At 35.7% G+C, this 20762-nt stretch overlaps 1 protein-coding gene across 1 annotated transcript; it reads right to left on the reverse strand.

The window, feature by feature from the left end:
• Positions 1-14943: 14943 nt before the first annotated feature.
• On the reverse strand, positions 14944-16154 carry LOC139897843 (uncharacterized). The gene has a single exon (XM_071880562.1). It carries the CDS (start codon positions 15746-15748, stop codon positions 15314-15316), a length of 435 nt encoding a protein of 144 aa, XP_071736663.1. The 5' UTR covers positions 15749-16154; the 3' UTR covers positions 14944-15313.
• Positions 16155-20762: the final 4608 nt, after the last annotated feature.

The raw sequence follows: 20762 nt of genomic DNA on the forward strand, positions 1-20762 counted from the left end.
GGTCAAGACTAGCATTGTTCTTTGCACACGTTACTTGTCGAAGTACTTTTTGTTCGTGCATACAAGGTGAGATCATAGTCCCACTTTTACTTTTTTTTTGAACTTACTTTTGGGATGAGAAAACATAAACGTTCTTTTAAACTAAGTGAACACAAGTACAGGAAAACAAACATTCTACATACGAGTTTGAACACAAATCCTCAATTCGATTATCATTAGTTACACTTGACGGGTGTAAGCGAGAACTTATGTTATATGGCCATATGGGTTTGACAAACCCTCACTTCGGACGGTTCGCTACCGTCTACGGGTGAAATATATTTTCGAGAAACAGTGTATGTTCTAACACTATTATGATGGGGTTCAATGGAAGGAAACGTTAAGCCTTGATAATTGAGTGCTCGTGAATATTAACTTTTAGAATGTATTACTACTTTATTAATGTTGCAAATCTTGTGGTTCGACTTACCTTCATTCACTTACTTATTTAAACCTATGATTTCACCAACGTTTTCGTTGACAGATTCTCTATGTTTTTCTCAGGTCCTTGAACTTAGGTGATACATGCTTCCGCTCATACTTTTTGATACTTGCATTGGATGTCGAGTATACTTGCATACGTGGAGCGTCTTTTTGGCTACTTTAAACTATGTCGCACGTGTTTCATATGAACTATAACTTTTGTTATGTACTTGTCTTGGGAATTACTTTTGTAAACATTGAAACATCCTTTTATGAAATGAATGCGACATATTTTCGGTCAAACTTTGTTATAAATGCTTATAACCATGTAATGGGACCATACGTAGTCGACGCCGTCACTTGACGATTTGTCGGGGTCGCTACAGTGTATGGAGGAGGTGAGATGTAGAATTAATATAAACCCTAATTCTAAACCCTAAACACTACGACTAGCACTACGACTAGCACTACCACTAGCACCACAATTATTATAAGAAAAACGGACAAGCATAATTTAAACCGAGACCAAAAAAGCCAATAAACTAAACAAACAAAAATACAACGATAAAACACTAAAACTAAAACCAACAACTTACAACTACATCAAAAGCAATAAAAAAGAGCTCAACCAACAAGGAAGCCACGAAATAAAAAGGACCCAACAAACACCAAGACTAAACCAAAACACCCCAAGCAACAAACAAGCTTCAAATATCCCTCACAAACTCTGTAAAAGTCTTCAAATCGGCACCTCTGCGTGTTATGAAACTAAAAGATATTAACGGATGAGCAAATACTCCGGTATTAGTAGAAAGTAAATAATCACACAGGCGTTCAATCATTGTTGTTCAATCATTGTTACTATGTACTTTCTTATTACTATGTACTTTCTTACATCCTACATGTGAAGTTTACTTTTGTCATGGACTTATGTCAGTTAAGGATTAAATTCGTCTACTTATTTCCTTCCAGAAAACCATGGGTTTAAGTCAAGGAACCCCTCTCGCCTTGAGATCATTGGTTCGAGTGCTGCTTAGACATTATTTGTGTAAAATTATCGTGTGTGCACTATGTTTAGCGGTATCCCGGATATCCGGGTTTCAGATGTTGCGACACGTCCTACGTTCGAACCTCATGGGGGGTTTTCCCAGTAAGCCGCATTACCTTATGGGTGAAGGTCCCGTGGCTTCCTCCAGACACGTGGCCCGGATATGATCGAGTAAGTGACTTCACTTCTGATAAGCCCCGTCAGTGACTCTAAGTGACTCCTAACCTGTTATAAAAAAAATCCTTCCAAAAAGTAAGATAATAACGTTGCAAATAACTAAACGCCAATAATCTAAATATATTTAGTGCAAAAACTTTCTTCATCGACAAACTTAACATTCATAATTAAGTGTCGTTTGCCTTTATAAAAGCCCAAATCTTCAATTCATTTAAAAACAAATCTTGTACTATGTGTCTAAAACGTTTTGTGAGACTTAACATCTAAGAACAGCGATTTCGGAGGCTTCAACATTAGAGGACGAATACTTCACTTATTAGATTAGTAGCCATCTTTCCCCTAAATCATATGGAATGGGAGCAAATAAAAAAATAAGAAAAAGGATGCTAAATAGTAACATTACATAAAAGGCACAAAGCATATTCAAAAATAATTTTGATAGACATTATAGACCAATATAAATGGAGAAACTAATAGATTGAAATGACAATTCTAAACAATAGAAGAGCGTTACATTATCTGCACTAACGAAAATAACAAACTCTATATTAAGCTAACGACCAAACAAGAAATGATACCGAGATCATCAATCACAAATTTCATACTTCTATGTAGAAATCAAAAGCTTTACAATGAGCATCAACATATAAAGGCAAAAAAAAAAAAAAAATCAAAGCTTTTTTCTTTACTAATCACAATCAAGAAAATATGTTCCCCTAGATACCCGTTAAATAAATTTCGTCCCGAAATTTTAAGCAGTTGGAGGTGTTGACGTATCTTCTGTAAATAAATGCGGGTATTTCTTCTTCATCTAATCTTCTCGTTCCCAGGTGAACTCGGGTCCTCTATAAGCATTCCATCGAACCTTAACAATTGGTATCTTGTTTTGCTTAAGTCTTTTAACCTCACGATCCATTATTTCGACGGGTTCTTCGATAAATTGAAGTTTTTCATTGATTTGGATTTCATCTAACGGAATAGTGAGATCTTCTTTAGCAAAACATTTCTTCAAATTCGAGATGTGGAAAGTGTTATGTACAGCCGCGAGTTGTTGAGGTAACTTAAGTCGGTAAGCTACTGGTCCGACACGATCAATAATCTTGAATGGTCCAATATACCTTGGATTTAATTTTCCTCGTTTACCAAATCGAACAACGCCTTTTTCAAGGTGCAACTTTAAGCATGACCATCTCTCCAATTTCAAATTCTATATCTTTTCTTTTAATGTCAGCGTAGCTCTTTTGTCGACTTTGGGCGGTTTTCAACCGTTGTTGAATTTGGATGATCTTCTTGGTAGTTTCTTGTATTATCTCCGGACCCGTAATCTGTCTATCCCCCACTTCACTTCAACAAATCGGAGACCTACACTTTCTACCATAAAGTGCTTCAAACGGCGCCATCTCAATGCTTGAATGGTAGCTGTTGTTGTAGGAAAATTCTGCTAACGGTAGATGTCGATCCCAACTGTTTCCAAAATCAATAACACATGCTCGTAGCATGTCTTCAAGCGTTTGTATCGTCCTTTCGCTTTGCCCATCAGTTTGTGGATGATAGGCAGTACTCATGTCTAGACGAGTTCCTAATGCTTGCTGTAATGTCTGCCAGAATTTTGAAATCAATCTGCCATCCCTATCAGAGATAATAGAGATTGGTATTCCATGTCTGGAGATGACTTCCTTCAAATACAGTCGTGCTAACTTCTCCATCTTGTCATCTTCTCTTATTGGCAGGAAGTGTGCTGATTTGGTGAGACGATCAACTATTACCCAAATAGTATCAAAACCACTTGCAGTCCTTGGCAATTTAGTGATGAAATCCATGGTAATGTTTTCCCATTTCCATTCTGGGATTTCGGGTTGTTGAAGTAGACCTGATGGTTTCTGTTGCTCAGCTTTGACCTTAGAACACGTCAAACATTCTCCTACGTATTTAGCAACATCGGCTTTCATACCCGGCCACCAAAAATGTTTCTTGAGATCCTTGTACATCTTCCCCGTTCCAGGATGTATTGAGTATTTGGTTTTATGAGCTTCTCTAAGTACCATTTCTCTCATATCTCCAAATTTTGGTACCCAAATCCTTTCAGCCCTATACCGGGTTCCGTCTTCCCGAATATTAAGATGCTTCTCCGATCCTTTGGGTATTTCATCCTTTAAATTTCCCTCTTTTAAAACTCCTTGTTGCGCCTCCTTTATTTGAGTAGTAAGGTTATTGTAAATCATTATATTCATAGATTTTACTCGAATGGGTTCTCTGTCCTTCCTGCTCAAGGCGTCGGCTACCACATTTGCCTTCCCCGGGTGGTAACGAATTTCAAATTCATAATCATTCAACAATTCAATCCACCTACGCTGCCTCATATTCAGTTGTTTTTGATTAAATATGTGTTGAAGACTTTTGTGGTCAGTATATATAATACTTTTGTCCCCATATAAGTAGTGCCTCCAAGTCTTTAATGCAAAAACAACCGCGCCTAATTCCAAATCATGCGTCGTATAATTTTGTTCGTGAATCTTCAATTGTCTAGACGCATAAGCAATTACTTTTGTTCGTTGCATTAATACACAACCGAGACCTTGCTTTGAGGCGTCACAATATATCACAAAATCATCATTCCCTTCAGGTAATGACAATATAGGTGCCGTAGTTAACTTTTTCTTCAATAACTGAAACGCTTTCTCTTGTTCATCCTTCCATTCAAATTTCTTCCCTTTATGCGTTAATGCAGTCAAGGGGTTTGCTATTCTGGAAAAGTCTTGGATGAACCTTCTGTAGTAACCAGCTAGTCCTAAAAACTGGCGTATGTGTTTTGGAGTTTTCGGGGTTTCCCACTTTTCAACGGTTTCGATCTTTGCCGGGTCTACCTGGATACCTTCTTTGTTCACTATGTGACCGAGGAATTGAACTTCTTCCAACCAAAATGCACACTTTGAAAACTTAGCGTACAGTTTTTCTTTCCTCAATACTTCTAGCACTTTTCTCAAATGTTCTTCGTGATCTTGATCATTCTTTGAGTAAATAAGTATGTCATCGATGAAAACAATGACAAACTTGTTAAGATATGGCCCACACACTCGGTTCATAAGGTCCATGAACACAGCTGGTGCGTTAGTCAATCCAAACGGCATAACCATAAACTCGTAATGACCATAACGCGTCCTAAAAGCAGTTTTTGGAATATCATCCTCCTTTACTCGCATTTGATGATATCCAGAACGTAAATCGATCTTCGAATAAAACGACGAGCCTTGTAGTTGATCAAATAAGTCGTCAATTCTCGGCAGTGGATAACGGTTTTTGATGCTAAGTTTGTTCAACTCTCTGTAGTCAATACATAACCTAAATGTACCATCCTTCTTCTTGACAAACAAAACAGGAGCTCCCCATGGTGACGTGCTTGATCGAATGAAACCACGTTCTAATAGTTCTTGCAGTTGGCTTTGCAGTTCTTTCATCTCGCTGGGTGCGAGTCTGTAAGGAGCACGAGCTATTGGTGCAGCTCCTGGTACAAGATCTATTTGAAATTCAACAGATCGATGTGGAGGTAGTCCCGGTAATTCTTTCGGAAATGCATCGGGAAATTCTTTTGCGATAAAAACATCATTGATGCTCTTTTCTTCAGTTTGTACTTTCTCGACATGTGCTAGAATAGCATAGCAACCTTTTCTTATTAGTTTTTGTGCCTTCAAATTACTAATAAGATGTAGCTTCGTGTTGCCCTTTTCTCCGTACACCATTAAGGGTTCTCCTTCTTCTCGTACAATACGAATTGCATTTTCGTAACATACAATCTCTGCTTTCATCTTCTTCAGCCAGTCCATGCCAACTATTACATCAAAACTCCCTAACTCTACTGGTATCAAATCAATCTTAAATATTTCGCTACCCAGTTTAATTTCTAGATTCCGGCATATATTATCTGCTGAAAATAATTTACCGTTTGCTAATTCGAGTAAAAATTTACTATCCAACTGCGTCAATGGACAACTTAATTTAGCACAAAAATCTCTACTCATATAGCTTCTATCCGCACCCGAATCAAATAAAACGTAAGCAGATTTATTGTCAATAAGAAACGTACCCGTAACAAACTCTGGGTCTTCCTGTGCCTCTGCCGCATTAATATTGAAAACTCTTCCGCAGCCTTGTCCATTCATGTTCTCCTGGTTCGGGCAATTTCTAATAATGTGGCCCGGTTTTCCACATTTATAACAAACTACATTGGCATAACTTGCTCCGACACTACTTGCTCCGCCATTACTCGTTCCGACATCATTTGTTCCTTTCGTTCTGTTAACCCCTGGCCCGTAGACCTCACACTTCGCCGCGCTATGACCATTTCTTTTACACTTGTTGCAAAATTTGGTACAGAACCCCGAGTGATACTTTTCACACCTTTGACATAGCTGCTTCTGATTGTTGTTGTTGTTGCGGTTGTTATTGTTGTTGGGATAATTGTTGTAGTAGTTGTTGTTGTTGTTGTTGTTGTTGTTGTTGTTGTTGTTGTTGTTGTTGTTGTTGTTGTTGTTGTTGTTGTTGTTGTTGTTGTTGTTGTTGTTGTTGTTGTTGTTTGTTGTTGTTGTTGTTGTTGTTGTTGTTGTTGTTGTTGTTGTTGTTGGGCCGTTGTTGTTGGGCCGTTTGTTGTAGTTGCGATTGATGTTGCGATTGTTGGGATAATTGTTGCGATTATTGTTGTAATTGCTGTTATTGTTGTATTGGTGATTCTTATCACCGTTTTCCTCCCACTTTCTTTTGACTTGCTTCACATTGGCCTCTTCAGCCGTCTGTTCTTTAATTCTTTCCTCAATCTGGTTCACTAGTTTGTGAGCCATTCTACATGCCTGTTGTATGGAGGCGGGCTCGTGTGAACTTATATCTTCTTGGATTCTTTCCGGTAATCCTTTTACAAATGCGTCGATCTTCTCTTCCTCATCTTCGAACGCTCCCAGACACAATAGGTACAATTCTGTGAATCGTCTTTCGTACGTGGTAATATCAAATCCTTGGGTTCGTAACCCTCTAAGTTCTGTCTTGAGCTTATTGACCTCGGTTCTGGGACGGTACTTCTCGTTCATCAAGTGCTTGAATGCTGACCACGATAGTGCGTACGCATCATCTTGTCCCACTTACTCTAGATAGGTATTCCACCATGTTAACGCAGAACCTGTGAAGGTAGGCGTAGCGTACTTCACTTTGTCCTCTTCAGTACACTTACTTATGGCAAACACCGATTCGACCTTCTCGGTCCACCGTTTCAATCCGATCAGTCCTTCGGTTCCATCAAATTCCAAGGGTTTGCAGGCAGTGAATTCTTTGTAGGTGCATCCTACACGATTTCCTGTACTGCTAGATCCAAGGTTATTGTTGATATGTAGTGCAGCCTGTACTGCGGCTATGTTTGAAGCTAGAAAAGTACGGAATTCCTCTTCATTCATATTCACGGTGTGTCGAGTAGTCGGTGCCATTTCCTTCAAAATAGTCAAATGGAACAAGTTAATCATACAGAATATTAAGAGTAGTTAATAGTATTTCGTAGCATAATATGAACTCATTTATAAAAACTTTTTCTTCATATTAGCGTTTTATAAGTTTAAATTCGGGTAGTACCTACCCGTTAAGTTCATACTTAGTAGCTAATATACAATTCAACTACTACAACTCTATATGAAAAACTGATTATAATAATATTTCGCGTTCAAACTTTTATACAATATTTTACAAACTTACAATACCGCTTATTTTACATAAAGCATGAAATATAGCACACAATAACTTTGATACAAGATAGTTGTGAAGATAATTCTAGCTAGTACACAAGTCGTTCAGCAAAGGCAATAAAGACACGTAATTCATACGTCCAAAAACAAGTCATGCATTCTGGTTTTACTAGGACTACTTCCCATCCTTGGTCTTGTGGAACATAACCGTTATGGCCGTTGATAAGACAGCGTGTTGTAACGTCGTCAAAGGGACGAGGGTTACGTAATGTCCAACAGTCCCGTAACAATCTAAAAACCTCATTTCTTACCCCAATTACCGACTCCGTCACTTGTGGAAACGTTTTATTTAATAGTTGTAGCTCGATGTTCTTTTTCTCACTTTGGTGAGAAGCGAACATTACTAACCCGTAAGCATAACATGCTTCTTTATGTTGCATGTTAGCCGCTTTTTCTAAATCATGAAGTCCTATGTTCGGATACATTGAGTCAAAATAATTTCTTAACCCGTTGCGTAAAATAGCACTTGGGTTCCCCGCAATATATGCGTCAAAGTAAACACATCGTAACTTATGGGTTTCCCAATGTGATATTCCCCATCTTTCAAACAAAAGTCTCTTATAAACCAAGGCATTCTTGGAACGTTCTTCGAATGTCTTACAAACTGATTTCGCCGTAAATAGTTGTGCCGAAGAATTCTGACCGACTCTAGACAAGATTTCATCAATCATGTCTCCGGGTAGGTCTCTTAAAATATTGGGTTGTCTATCCATTTTGTATTTTTATACTGTAAAATAGACAAGAGTTAGATTCATAAAAAAAAATACTTATTAATACAAGCAATTTTTACATATATCATAAAGCATAAACACACTATATTACATATATTACACCACACGAATACAACTATCTTATTTCGACTCGCTCGTTTCTTCTTCTTCGGTTTTGGTTCGTTTTGCCAAGTTTCTAGGGATATATGATGTTCCCCTAATACGAGCTGTCGTTTTCCACAACGGTTTAGAAAAACCTGGTGGTTTAGAGGTTCCCGGGTCATTGTTACAACGTAAGGACTTCGGGGGTTGACGATACATATAAAGTTCATCGGGGTTGGAATTAGATTTCTCTATTTTTATGCCCTTTCCCTTATTATTTTCTTTTGCCTTTTTAAATTCAGTTGGGGTAATTTCTATAACATCATCAGAATTCTCGTCGGAATCCGATTCATCGGAGAATTGGTAATCCTCCCAATATTTTGCTTCCTTGGCGGAAACACCATTGACCATAATTAACCTTGGTCGGTTGGTTGAGGATTTTCTTTTACTTAACCGTTTTATTATTTCCCCCACCGGTTCTATTTCCTCCTCCGGTTCCTCCTCTTTCGGTTCTGATTCTTCTTCCGGTTCTGATTCTTCTTCCGGTTCCTCTTCGGGAACTTGTGAATCAGTCCAATATATATTCGACTCTTCGTTATTATTAGGTGAGTCAATAGGATTTGTGCTAGAGGTAGACATCTATCACACAATATCAAACATGTTAAGAGATTAATATATCACCTAATATATACATGTTAATAATATATAGTTTCCAACAAAAATGTTAAGCAATCATTTTTAAAGAAAACACGGTCAAAGTCCAGACTCACTAATGCATCCTACCAAACTCGATAAGACACACTAATGCAAATTTTCTGGTTCTCTAAGACCAACGCTCGGATACCAACTGAAATGTCCCGTTCTTATTGATTAAAAACGTTCCATATTAATTGATTTCGTTGCGAGGTTTTGACCTCTATATGAGACGTTTTTCAAAGACTGCATTCATTTTAAAACAAACCATAACCTTTATTTCATCAATAAAGGTTTAAAAAGCTTTACGTAGATTATCAAATAATGATAATCTAAAATATCCTGTTTACACACGACCATTACATAATGGTTACAATACAAATATGTTACAACGAAATAAGTTTCTTGAATACAGTTTTTACACAATATCATACAAGCATGGACTCCAAATCTCGTCCTTATTTAAGTATGCGACAACGGAAGCTCTTAATAATTACCTGAGAATAAACATGCTTAAAACGTCAACAAAAATGTTGGTGAGTTATAGGTTTAACCTATATATTATCAAATCATAATAATAGACCACAAGATTTCATATTTCAATACACATCCCATACATAGAGATAAAAATCATTCATATGGTGAACACCTGGTAACCGACATTAACAAGATGCATATATAAGAATATCCTCATCATTCCGGGACACCCTTCGGATATGATATAAATTTCGAAGTACTAAAGCATCCGGTACTTTGGATGGGGCTTGTTGGGCCCAATAGATCTATCTTTAGGATTCACGTCAATTAGGGTGTCTGTTCCCTAATTCTTAGATTACCAGACTTAATAAAAAGGGGCATATTCGATTTCGATAATTCAACCATAGAATGTAGTTTCACGTAATTGTGTCTATTTTGTAAATCATTTATAAAACCTGCATGTATTCTCATCCCAAAAATATTAGATTTTAAAAGTGGGACTATAACTCACTTTCACAGATTTTTACTTCGTCGGGAAGTAAGACTTGGCCACTGGTTGATTCACAAACCTATAACAATATATACATATATATCAAAGTATGTTCAAAATATATTTACAAAACTTTTAATACATTTTGATGTTTTAAGTTTATTAAGTCAGCTGTCCTTGTTAGTAACCTACAACTAGTTGTCCACAGTTAGATGTACAGAAATAAATCGATAAATATTATCTTGAATCAATCCACGACCCAGTGTATACGTATCTCAGTATTGATCACAACTCAAACTATATATATATATTTTGAAATCAACCTCAACCCTGTATAGCTAACTCCAACATTCACATATAGAGTGTCTATGGTTGTTCCGCAATATATATATAGATGGGTCGACATGATAGGTCGAAACATTGTATACGTGTCTATGGTATCTCAAGATTACATAATATACAATATAAGTTGATTAGGTTATGGTTGTAATAGATTTATTACTAACTTTCACGTAGGTAAAATGAGTAGTTTTTATCAATCTTGTTTTACTCGCCATTTCTTCGTTTCTAATCCGTTTTGAGTGATTCCAGTGGCCACGGTTTTGTATTGAACTTAACTTTATGAATCTAAACAGAAAAAGTATAAGTTTATAGTCTAAAATACAAGTTACAAGTCGTTTTTGAAAGAGGTAGTCATTTCCGTTTAAAGAACGACATGTTGATGACCATTTTGAAAAACATACTTTCACTTTGAGTTTAACCATGATTTTTGGATATAGTTTCATGTTCATAAGAAAAATCATTTTTCCAGAAGTATAGCTTTTAAATCAAAGTTCTTCTTAGCTTTTAATTATCCCAACCAAAACAGCCCCCGGTTTTACTACGACGGCGTATATCCAGTTTTATGGTGTTTATCGTGTTTCCGGGTTTTAAATCATTAATTTAGCATATCATATAGATATAGAACATGTGTTTTGTTGATTTTAAAAGTCTAGTTAGAAGGATTAACTTTATTTGCGAACAAGTTTAGAATTAACTAAACTATGTTCTAGTGATTACAAGTTTATAACGTTGAATAAGACAGCTTTTTATGTATGAATCGAATGATGTTATGAACATCATTACTACCTCAAGTTCCTTGGATAAACCTACTGGAAATGAGAAAAATAGATCTAGCTTCAAAGGATCCTTGGATGGCTTGAAAGTTCTTGAAGCAGAATCATGACACGAAAATAATTTCAAGTAAGATTTCCACTCGAAATAAGATTGTTATAGTTATAGAAATTGAATTAAAGTTTGAATATGATTATTACCTTGTATTAGAAAGATAACCTACTGTAAGTAACAAAGGTTTCTTGATCTTGGATGATTACTTGGAATGGATTTAGAAAACTTGGAAGTAAACTTGCAATCTTGGAAGTATTCTTGATTTTATGAAACTAGAACTTTTGGAATTTATGAAGAACACTTAGAACTTGAAGATAGAACTTGAGAGAGATCAATTAGATGAAGAAAATTGAAGAATGAAAGTGTTTGTAGGTGTTTTTGGTCGTTGGTGTATGGATTAGATATAAAGGATATGTAATTTTGTTTTCATGTAAATAAGTCATGAATGATTACTCATATTTTTGTAATTTTATGAGATATTTCATGCTAGTTGCCAAATGATGGTTCCTACATGTGTTAGGCGACTCACATGGGCTGCTAAGAGCTGATCATTGGAGTGTATATACCAATAGTACATACATCTAAAAGCTGTGTATTGTACGAGTACAAATACGGGTGCATACGAGTAGAATTGTTGATGAAACTGAACGAGGATGTAATTGTAAGCATTTTTGTTAAGTAGAAGTATTTTGATAAGTGTCTTGAAGTCTTTCAAAAGTGTATGAATACATATTAAAACACTACATGTATATACATTTTAACTGAGTCGTTAAGTCATCGTTAGTCGTTACATGTAAGTGTTGTTTTGAAACCTTTAGGTTAACGATCTTGTTAAATGTTGTTAACCCAATGTTTATAATATCAAAAGAGATTTTAAATTATTATATTATCATGATATTATGATGTACGAATATCTCTTAATATGATATATATACATTAAATGTCGTTACAACGATAATCGTTACATATATGTCTCGTTTCAAAATCATTAAGTTAGTAGTCTTGTTTTTACATATGTAGTTCATTGTTAATATACTTAATGATATGTTTACTTATCATAATATCATGTTAACTATATATATAACCATATATATGTCATCATATAGTTTTTACAAGTTTTAACGTTCGTGAATCACCGGTCAACTTGGGTGGTCAATTGTCTATATGAAACCTATTTCAATTAATCAAGTCTTAACAAGTTTGATTGCTTAACATGTTGAAAACACTTAATCATGTAAAATAACAATTTCATTTAATATATATATAAACATGGAAAAGTTCGGGTCACTACAATGTGCTTGGCACATGTAAGTAGTTAACGTCTGACTTGGACAGACTTTTGATACAGGGACCACTCACGTAACTTTGGTAAATCACAATGACCACCCAAGTAAAAAATACATGGACTTAGCATAAATTTTGAGGTAAAATATAGGGACCATCCAAATAATTTTTTCTTTATTTTTTGTAAGATGGTCGGATGTTTTTTGTTTTAGTTTGAGTTTTGTCACGTTAGTTTTATTTGGTTAGGGTGGTTGTGTTCTTATTTGTTTGTTCTTGCTTCGTTTGATTGGTGGTTTAGTTCGCGTTGTTTTTTTTTTTTTTGTAGTTGGTTCATTCATTTTTAATAAAATTTCCCATATATAATATGTGATAGTGTATCTCCCAGTCCAGTTAATAACCGAAGCTATGTTAACGAAGGTATCACGCTTATTGAGGATTGATGACATAAGAATTGGTCACAAGAACACATATGTCGAATACAAGTCATGAGCGTGATATTCACAAACTAAAACAATGGCGTCCAAACGATAAAAGAAGAATACTCCTAAAGTGTGATCCTAGTATTCAGGTTCCATGAGAAACCGTATCCGTTATACGAAGCTATGGTAACGGAGGAACATAGTAACGGTGGGATCACGGTTACCAATGGACAAAGACTCATCCTAAAGTCACAAGATTACATAGGCTGAAGGAGAGAGGTAAGCGGGTTGACCAAATCGCTACTAGCGTCCAAATGACAAAAGAGGAATGCTTCAGTCTAGCTTTCTTCAACTGCAAGTGTTACAGTCGTCCATAGGGAAAGTTCCCTTTGTCTTATCAGAGATTGCCTTGGAGACTGATCCCCACCTAGAGAACTGGTGAAGAAGCTGTAAAATAGCCCTATAAAAGGAGAGCATGATCTCTAGAGTTGGCATTCGCTCTAAGTCACATTGACTCACACATATACAACTCACAATGAGTTACCTTCGTATCTTGGTGGCGTAAAGTACGATACCTTCGTACTACCTTCGGGGAATCGCCAACAAGCATACATTCACCATTATACACCTCGGCACCACGCAACAAGTGATCAGATCTCAACATCCTTGTTCCTTCAACAAGGATCGCCAAGAATTGTACAAACAATAGGGTTTACTAGAACCCTAAATCTTAAATTCTAAACCACAACAACAACAAAACCCAATACCACATGAGTGGTGTATGGAGGAGGTGAGATGTAGAATTAATATAAACCCTAATTCTAAACCCTAAACACTACCACTAGCACTACGACTAGCACTACCACTAGCACCACAATTATTATAAGAAAAACGGACAAGCATAATTTAAACCGAGACCAAAAAAGCCAATAAACTAAACAAACAAAAATACAACGATAAAACACTAAAACTAAAACCAACAACTTACAATTACATTAAAAGCAATAAAAAAGAGCTCAACCAACAAGGAAGCCACGAGATAAAAAGGACCCAACAAACACCAAGACTAAACCAAAACACCCCAAGCAACAAACAAGCTTCAAATATCCCTCACAAACTCTGTAAAAGTCTTCAAATCGGCACCTCTGCGTGTTATGAAACTAAAAGATATTAACGGATGTGCAAATACTCCGGTATTAGTAGAAAGTAAATAATCACACAGGCGTTCAATCATTGTTGTTCAATCATTGTTACTATGTACTTTCTTATTACTATGTACTTTCTTACATCCTACACGTGAAGTTTACTTTTGTCATGGACTTATGTCAGTTAAGGATTAAATTCGTCTACTTATTTCCTTCCAGAAAACCATGGGTTTAAGTCAAGGAACCCCTCTCGCCTTGAGATCATTGGTTCGAGTGCTGCTTAGACATTATTCGTGTAAAATTATCGTGTGTGCACTATGTTTAGCGGTATCCCGGATATCCGGGTTTCAGATGTTGCGACACGTCCTACGTTCGAACCTCATGGGGGGTTTTCCCAGTAAGCCGCATTACCTTATGGGTGAAGGTCCCGTGGCTTCCTCCAGACACGTGGCCCGGATATGATCGAGTAAGTGACTTCACTTCTGATAAGCCCCGTCAGTGACTCTAAGTGACTCCTAACCTGTTATAAAAAAAAATCCTTTCAAAAAGTAAGATAATAACGTTGCAAATAACTAAACGCCAATAATCTAAATATATTTAGTGCAAACACTTTCTTCATCGACAAACTTAACATTCATAATTAAGTGTCGTTTGCCTTTATAAAAGCCCAAATCTTCAATTCATTTAAAAACAAATCTTGTACTATGTGTCTAAAACGTTTTGTGAGACTTAACATCAAAGGACAGCGACTTCGAAGGCTTCAACATTAGAGGACGAATACTTCACTTATTAGATTAGTATTAGCCATCTTTCCCCTAAATCATATGGAATGGGAGCAAATAAAAAAATAAGAAAAAGGATGCTAAATAGTAACATTACATAAAAGGCACAAAGCATATTCAAAAATAATTTTGATAGACATTATAGACCAATATAAATGGAGAAACTAATAGATTGAAACGACAATTCTAAACAATAGAAGAGCGTTACATTATCTGCACTAACGAAAATAACAAACTCTATATTAAGCTAACGACCAAACAAGAAATGATACCGAGATCATCAATCACAAATTTCATACTTCTATGTAGAAATCAAAAGCTTTACAATGAGCATCAACATATAAAGGCAAAAAAAAAAAAAAAAAAAAAAAAAAAAATCAAAGCTTTTTTCTTTACTAATCACAATCAAGAAAATATGTTCCCCTAGATACCAAACAGGATCAAAAAGCAACTTCACAACCTCCATTAAAGGAGACCATTTCTTCAAAAATCACTAAAGACAGTGGTGCAAGCTGCAGTATGGATTCAAGAACCGGGTTTGACCCAATTCAAGAACAAATTGAAGCAATTGTGTATACACCTAGTCATATTTTTCTCTCCAACTGTACACAAGAAACAACACCCATGAAAGTGCTAAAACAAAATCTCCAAGGACCAGTCTCAGCCAATCACGACCGAGTTCTTCAAGCTTACTCTCAAAGTAAATCCTCCATATTGCCATAGCAATATGAAGAAGCACACAACCTTTAGCAAAAAAGCTTTGAAAGTCTCTATCTTTCACAAATGCCACCATGAACAACAAGATCCCAACAGCAAATAAAAGCAACCCAGAGAACGAATCAGAGGTCTTAATCAGCAACTGATCATGAGGTGTTGATCCTAATAACTTAGTAGCAATTTCATTACCATGACAGAATGCAAACACCTCATGGCTATAAAACATCATTAGGGTTCCACAACTTAAAGCCACTATGGAATAAATTAAACATATTGAGAAAAACCCTGATGATCCCATTTCACATAACACCAAATTTAAGTACTATATTATTTCAATTTAATCAATGCTAAAGAGAACCCATTTGAAACCAATTCTGTAGCTAGCCCTAAATAAGAATCCCCATTTTTTAATATCAGATATAGTAAACCCTAAAGAGATCACCCTAACATCAACCTAACAAATTTCATGACCAAGATCAGGTGAATTTATACAAAACCCACAATTTTTTGGGTATAAAGATTTAAACTTTAGCTAGAATAATAACACCCATATGAATTTATGATGAAATCAGATAACCCTGATTAAAGATTGGTCATTTTTCTTAATATACGGAACCAATAAACAGAACCCACAAGTATCTATTGACAGAAGTTGAAATACTAACCGTAATTAATAATAAATCACCTGTGAAATCTTGACAATTGGAAAGGGTTTATAGAAGAAAGAAGGTAAAGAGGGCAAAGAATGAAGAAGAAATATTTATTATTATTGCCGATAGCAACAGCGATTGTGAGGTGTCGTTAAAGGATATAATCGTAATTATCTTTTAGATTTTTTATGCCGATAACAGTCGTCCGTATATTATGATCTTTCTACGTGCATTAGAAGCTTGTACTTGTTTCGTATTTTTTTTCTTCGAAAAACATCGATTTAAATTAAATTAAATTAAAATTAAAATATGTGATAAGATTAATAAAGTTAGAAGTGATATAGATCGTATAATTTGATTGAGTAAATCCAAAGATCTACTGAACAACTATAATGTGTGTCGACCTATATTGATTACGTCTAAATCTAAATTGGTCGTTTTAGAATTAGACTTATCTGCTTAATTTGAAAAAAGTGTGTTTATCGATTGTTTTAACTTCAAAAACTGTGCAAACCCCATTTGAAATCTGGATTTCAAAGGCGTAAAACAAAAGATTAGATTAACCCCACTCGATTAGATTGAATGAGTTAATATCTTGGATGTTTGATGCACTCCGATATCGACCGGAATCTCAATCGGAGTTGCATTCTTTGACTGAACAATGATGCAGTGTGATTTTGGCAGAGTAACAATACGTGTTCAGTGTGATGTAATGAATGACCCATGAGGCGTATTTATAGATGTTTTCAAATAGTTTGTTAGAGGGAATGATAACGTGACATATGTCCCTTTGGTAACCGTAACAAACTTTACCAGATTCGTGGGCTGACGTGACACATATCCCTTTCATTAGCATAACAAACAAATCCTAACAAACTTTCCTAGATTCGTGGGCTGACGTGGCATATGATCTATTCGTGTGTTCGTTCCGGGACCAAATGCCTATTCCGAGACCATGCTTTGTTTCGGGACTGTGTGATTATTCCGGAATGGTATGGTTATTCCGGAATGGTGTGGTTATTCCGGAATGGTGGAATTGTTTCGGAATGGTGTGGCTGATCCGTTTATGATGTGGTGGATGGGCGGCACACCTTTAATTGGGTATGATGACTTCCAAATGTTTATCCAAGTGTTTCTTCGCAGTACTCTCTTGACCGGGTAAGGTTATAGCCGGCTCATATGTTCGTTCGTAATATTTTTGTAATATTTTGTAGAGGTTACCAGGCGGCCAGCGTATTTGGCTAAGTATACCTTGATGTGGAAATATGATCTGTAACCTCTCGAGGCTTCGTATCTGGGTGGGTAGTGCCGGTATCCGGCACATTTGTCCGGGTAATATGGGCTTATGTGAAGTCACGGCTGGGTTCTATCCAAGATATTTCTTTCCGGAAGCATATTCGGTTATTCTTCTGGTCGGTTTGTTTAGGTGGGACCGGGAGAAGGTATGTATTCCTGGATCATGTTTAGGTGGGATCGGGAGAAGGTATGTATTCCTGGATCATCATGCCGGTTTAATTCCGGGTGAAATTTTGACAAATGGCAAGTCGTATAGAAAATATGACTTTTCTGTTACGGATTTAGTTATGCGTATCATCATTTATCAATATGCATAAAACATTATTACAATTTATTACATTGCACATTACAAATCTATTGAAAATTACTCTTGAACCTACTATAAAATGTTCCTAAACTTCTCGCATATAAAACAATGTCAAAGCACCTTCAAAGGCTCAAACAACCAATAAACACTTGCAACCAAACGGCAACAACCATTGCATACTGCATTTGTAACAACCCGAGCTTTTCCGTTAAAACTTTCGTTAAATACTAGACGTTCGTTAGATAAATCATACGATTTTCCTACGCCGAATTTTTTTAAATACATTTATGAATATTTAATGGCGATTACTTGAATTCACACTTGGTCTTTGGAGGATATTAGTTAATACGTGTTACATATTCAATAAGAAACACGCTTCGGTTTAGAAGTGCTTAGAAAAACGTATAGTTAGTGAAAATGCAGATAACGTCTTTCGAGACAACGAAAAACACTGCTAACGTTCTAATAGTTATATTCTTTTATAATTATTAACTTTAAAATTATATATGATTTATTGGAACTAAAATAAATTAAAAACTTGAGAATATCGGCTAACGCTCGGATAACGTCACAACCTTACGGGTTCAGTTATCGACACTAGGCAACGAAACGAATGATATTTCACTTCCAATAATTATTTTATATAATTATTAGGTTTTAAGAATACTTTTAATTTATGAAGGTTTTTATAAATAAAAAGCATGTAGAATTCGCTAAATGTCCGGTTAACGTTTCGTTTTTTGGTTTCGGGTAACGACACTTAATGGGTACATTTAGGAAACTTGAGTAGCAACTTTTGTGATTCCAAGGAGCCCTTTTTCCAGCCCCTTGGTCGAAATCCACAAGAGGGGGGTTCCCTTACTTTTAATTTCGGCCACTTTGTTAATTAAACCTAATAAGCTAGCTAATTAGGCGCTAACTAAACCCCTTAAACCTACTGGACAAGGAATCACGCCTCATAATCCCTCTCCCTCCCTCTATCGTCGTTTTTCAGCCCCCATAACACCCTCATCATCTCCTCACTTCATCACACAAATTCACCATAAAAATTGTTCAATTGCATGTGCTTCCTTGATCAAAGTTGTTCCCCGTGTCTTTCTCTACGCGCTGGTGTAAGCAATTTGATCTCTAGAGGTATAAATCACCAAAACCTAATTTTAAATTTCAGATTTCTTTAAGATTACATGGTGTTTATAGGTCCCTTTGCTCATGCCCATTGAATTGTGTATGCGTTATATTGCTTAATTTGTTCGTATGTGCAATTTACCGAAATCCCGAATTTGAAACAGGCCATAACTGAAATTTCGACCCATGTTATATATATATGTATGTATGTGTGTGTGTGTGTATATATATATATATATATATATATATATATATATATATATATATATATATATATATATATATATATATACAAGTACATAATTGAACAGCCCTTGAAAAACTAATAATTTTGCACTTAAGAATTGCATGTTTTCGATAAACGGTTCACCCGTTATGCTTAATTCAATTTTCGACTTGTTTATTGCATGCATCTGAAATCTGGGAAAATTGTGTTATGATGTGGAATATGAAATGGTTACCGAACTAAAATATTATGAAAAATCATGCATGTTAGACTAAGATATCACTTGATTTGGATTCTTAAAACTCACTTTACGCTCAATTGATTATTCATGACAACACGTGTTGAATTGTAACTTAAATAGATTGCTTTGGCTAATTGCTTTAATTTCTGGAACATATGCATATGAGATTTGAAAACTTCGAGATCAGTACTTGACTTTTCATGTCGATATTGTTTCTTAAATTTTCCTAGATGTTGAGATTATGCATTCGAATATGACCACCTGAATGGGACCGAATCTGTCCCGAATGCACAGTGTAAGTAACTAGGGGGGTGAATAGTTACTTAATACGTTTTAAAACTTTTTCAATTGATCACTAACTTTATTAACTATGATCAACCAATTTAACTCAAACTTGATGTGTGTTGTGTTTATGTTCAAAATGATAAGTAAAGTAATGTAAAGAACATATACACAAGGATTTATAGTGGTTCGGGTGGATGTTAACTAATCCACATTAATCCACTCCCTGATTACACTAATCAGGATTTCTTGCTTCACTAAGCACTTTTCTCCAAACCCGGTGGAGATCTGATTTATAAGTCTTCAACTTCTTGGTAGACAACAAACCTAATCTTTCTAACCCTTTGAAAGATCAACTGCAACTTAGCTCAACTTGTCTTCAACTTGGACAAGTATTAATCTCCAACTAAGATTAATCAACTTCCTAAGTCCCTTTAAGAAAGTAGATAACTAAGCTAGCCTATGCTTCTACTAATTGAAGTTACAAGATTCACACAATTAGTGATGATAATCTTAAGATGATTCTAGGACATACATCACACTAAGTAAACTCACAAGATGAACAAATTTGATTAGTAAGTTTACAACAACCAAATTCTATATATATAAGATCATAGAATCTTCTCTTGCTTGATCACATTTGAGTAGTAATTAAAGCCCTTGTGATCTCTGGAAACATGCCTTTGAAATGTGCAAGAGGGTCAGCTCCAAATGCTCTCTAATGCTTGCTATTTATGGTGAAATTCAAAAACTAGCTGTTGCTAGACGGTCACTGTCACGGTCGACCGTGGTTCGACCGTGCACGTCTGTGTCCAAAATTTGTATCCGTTGTATAGCCATTTGACTCAGATTTGAATATCATATTTTGGAATCGTTACTTCATTTAGCACCTACAAAAGAAACCCAATATCCTATACAAGTACTATATGCATTAAGTGTGTGGGATTTGGTCTTATTGTGTAAAAATGACATAACACTCCAAATGTGGTAAACCCAACATTCATGCAGAAGTGTCTTGATTGTCATTTTGGGTAATCTTAGTTTGGTCAAGACTTAGTTAGGTTCATTAATGCATTTGGTTCAATCCTAAAGACTAGTCAACATGTCATTAACTTCCTAGTTTCAATTAATCACAAATCATATTCATTTTAAGATTAAGTAGAGATTAATTGAATAATATTTTTT

The sequence above is a fragment of the Rutidosis leptorrhynchoides genome, chromosome 3, assembly GCF_046630445.1.
Source record: "Rutidosis leptorrhynchoides isolate AG116_Rl617_1_P2 chromosome 3, CSIRO_AGI_Rlap_v1, whole genome shotgun sequence".
Classification (NCBI taxonomy): Eukaryota; Viridiplantae; Streptophyta; class Magnoliopsida; order Asterales; family Asteraceae; genus Rutidosis; species Rutidosis leptorrhynchoides.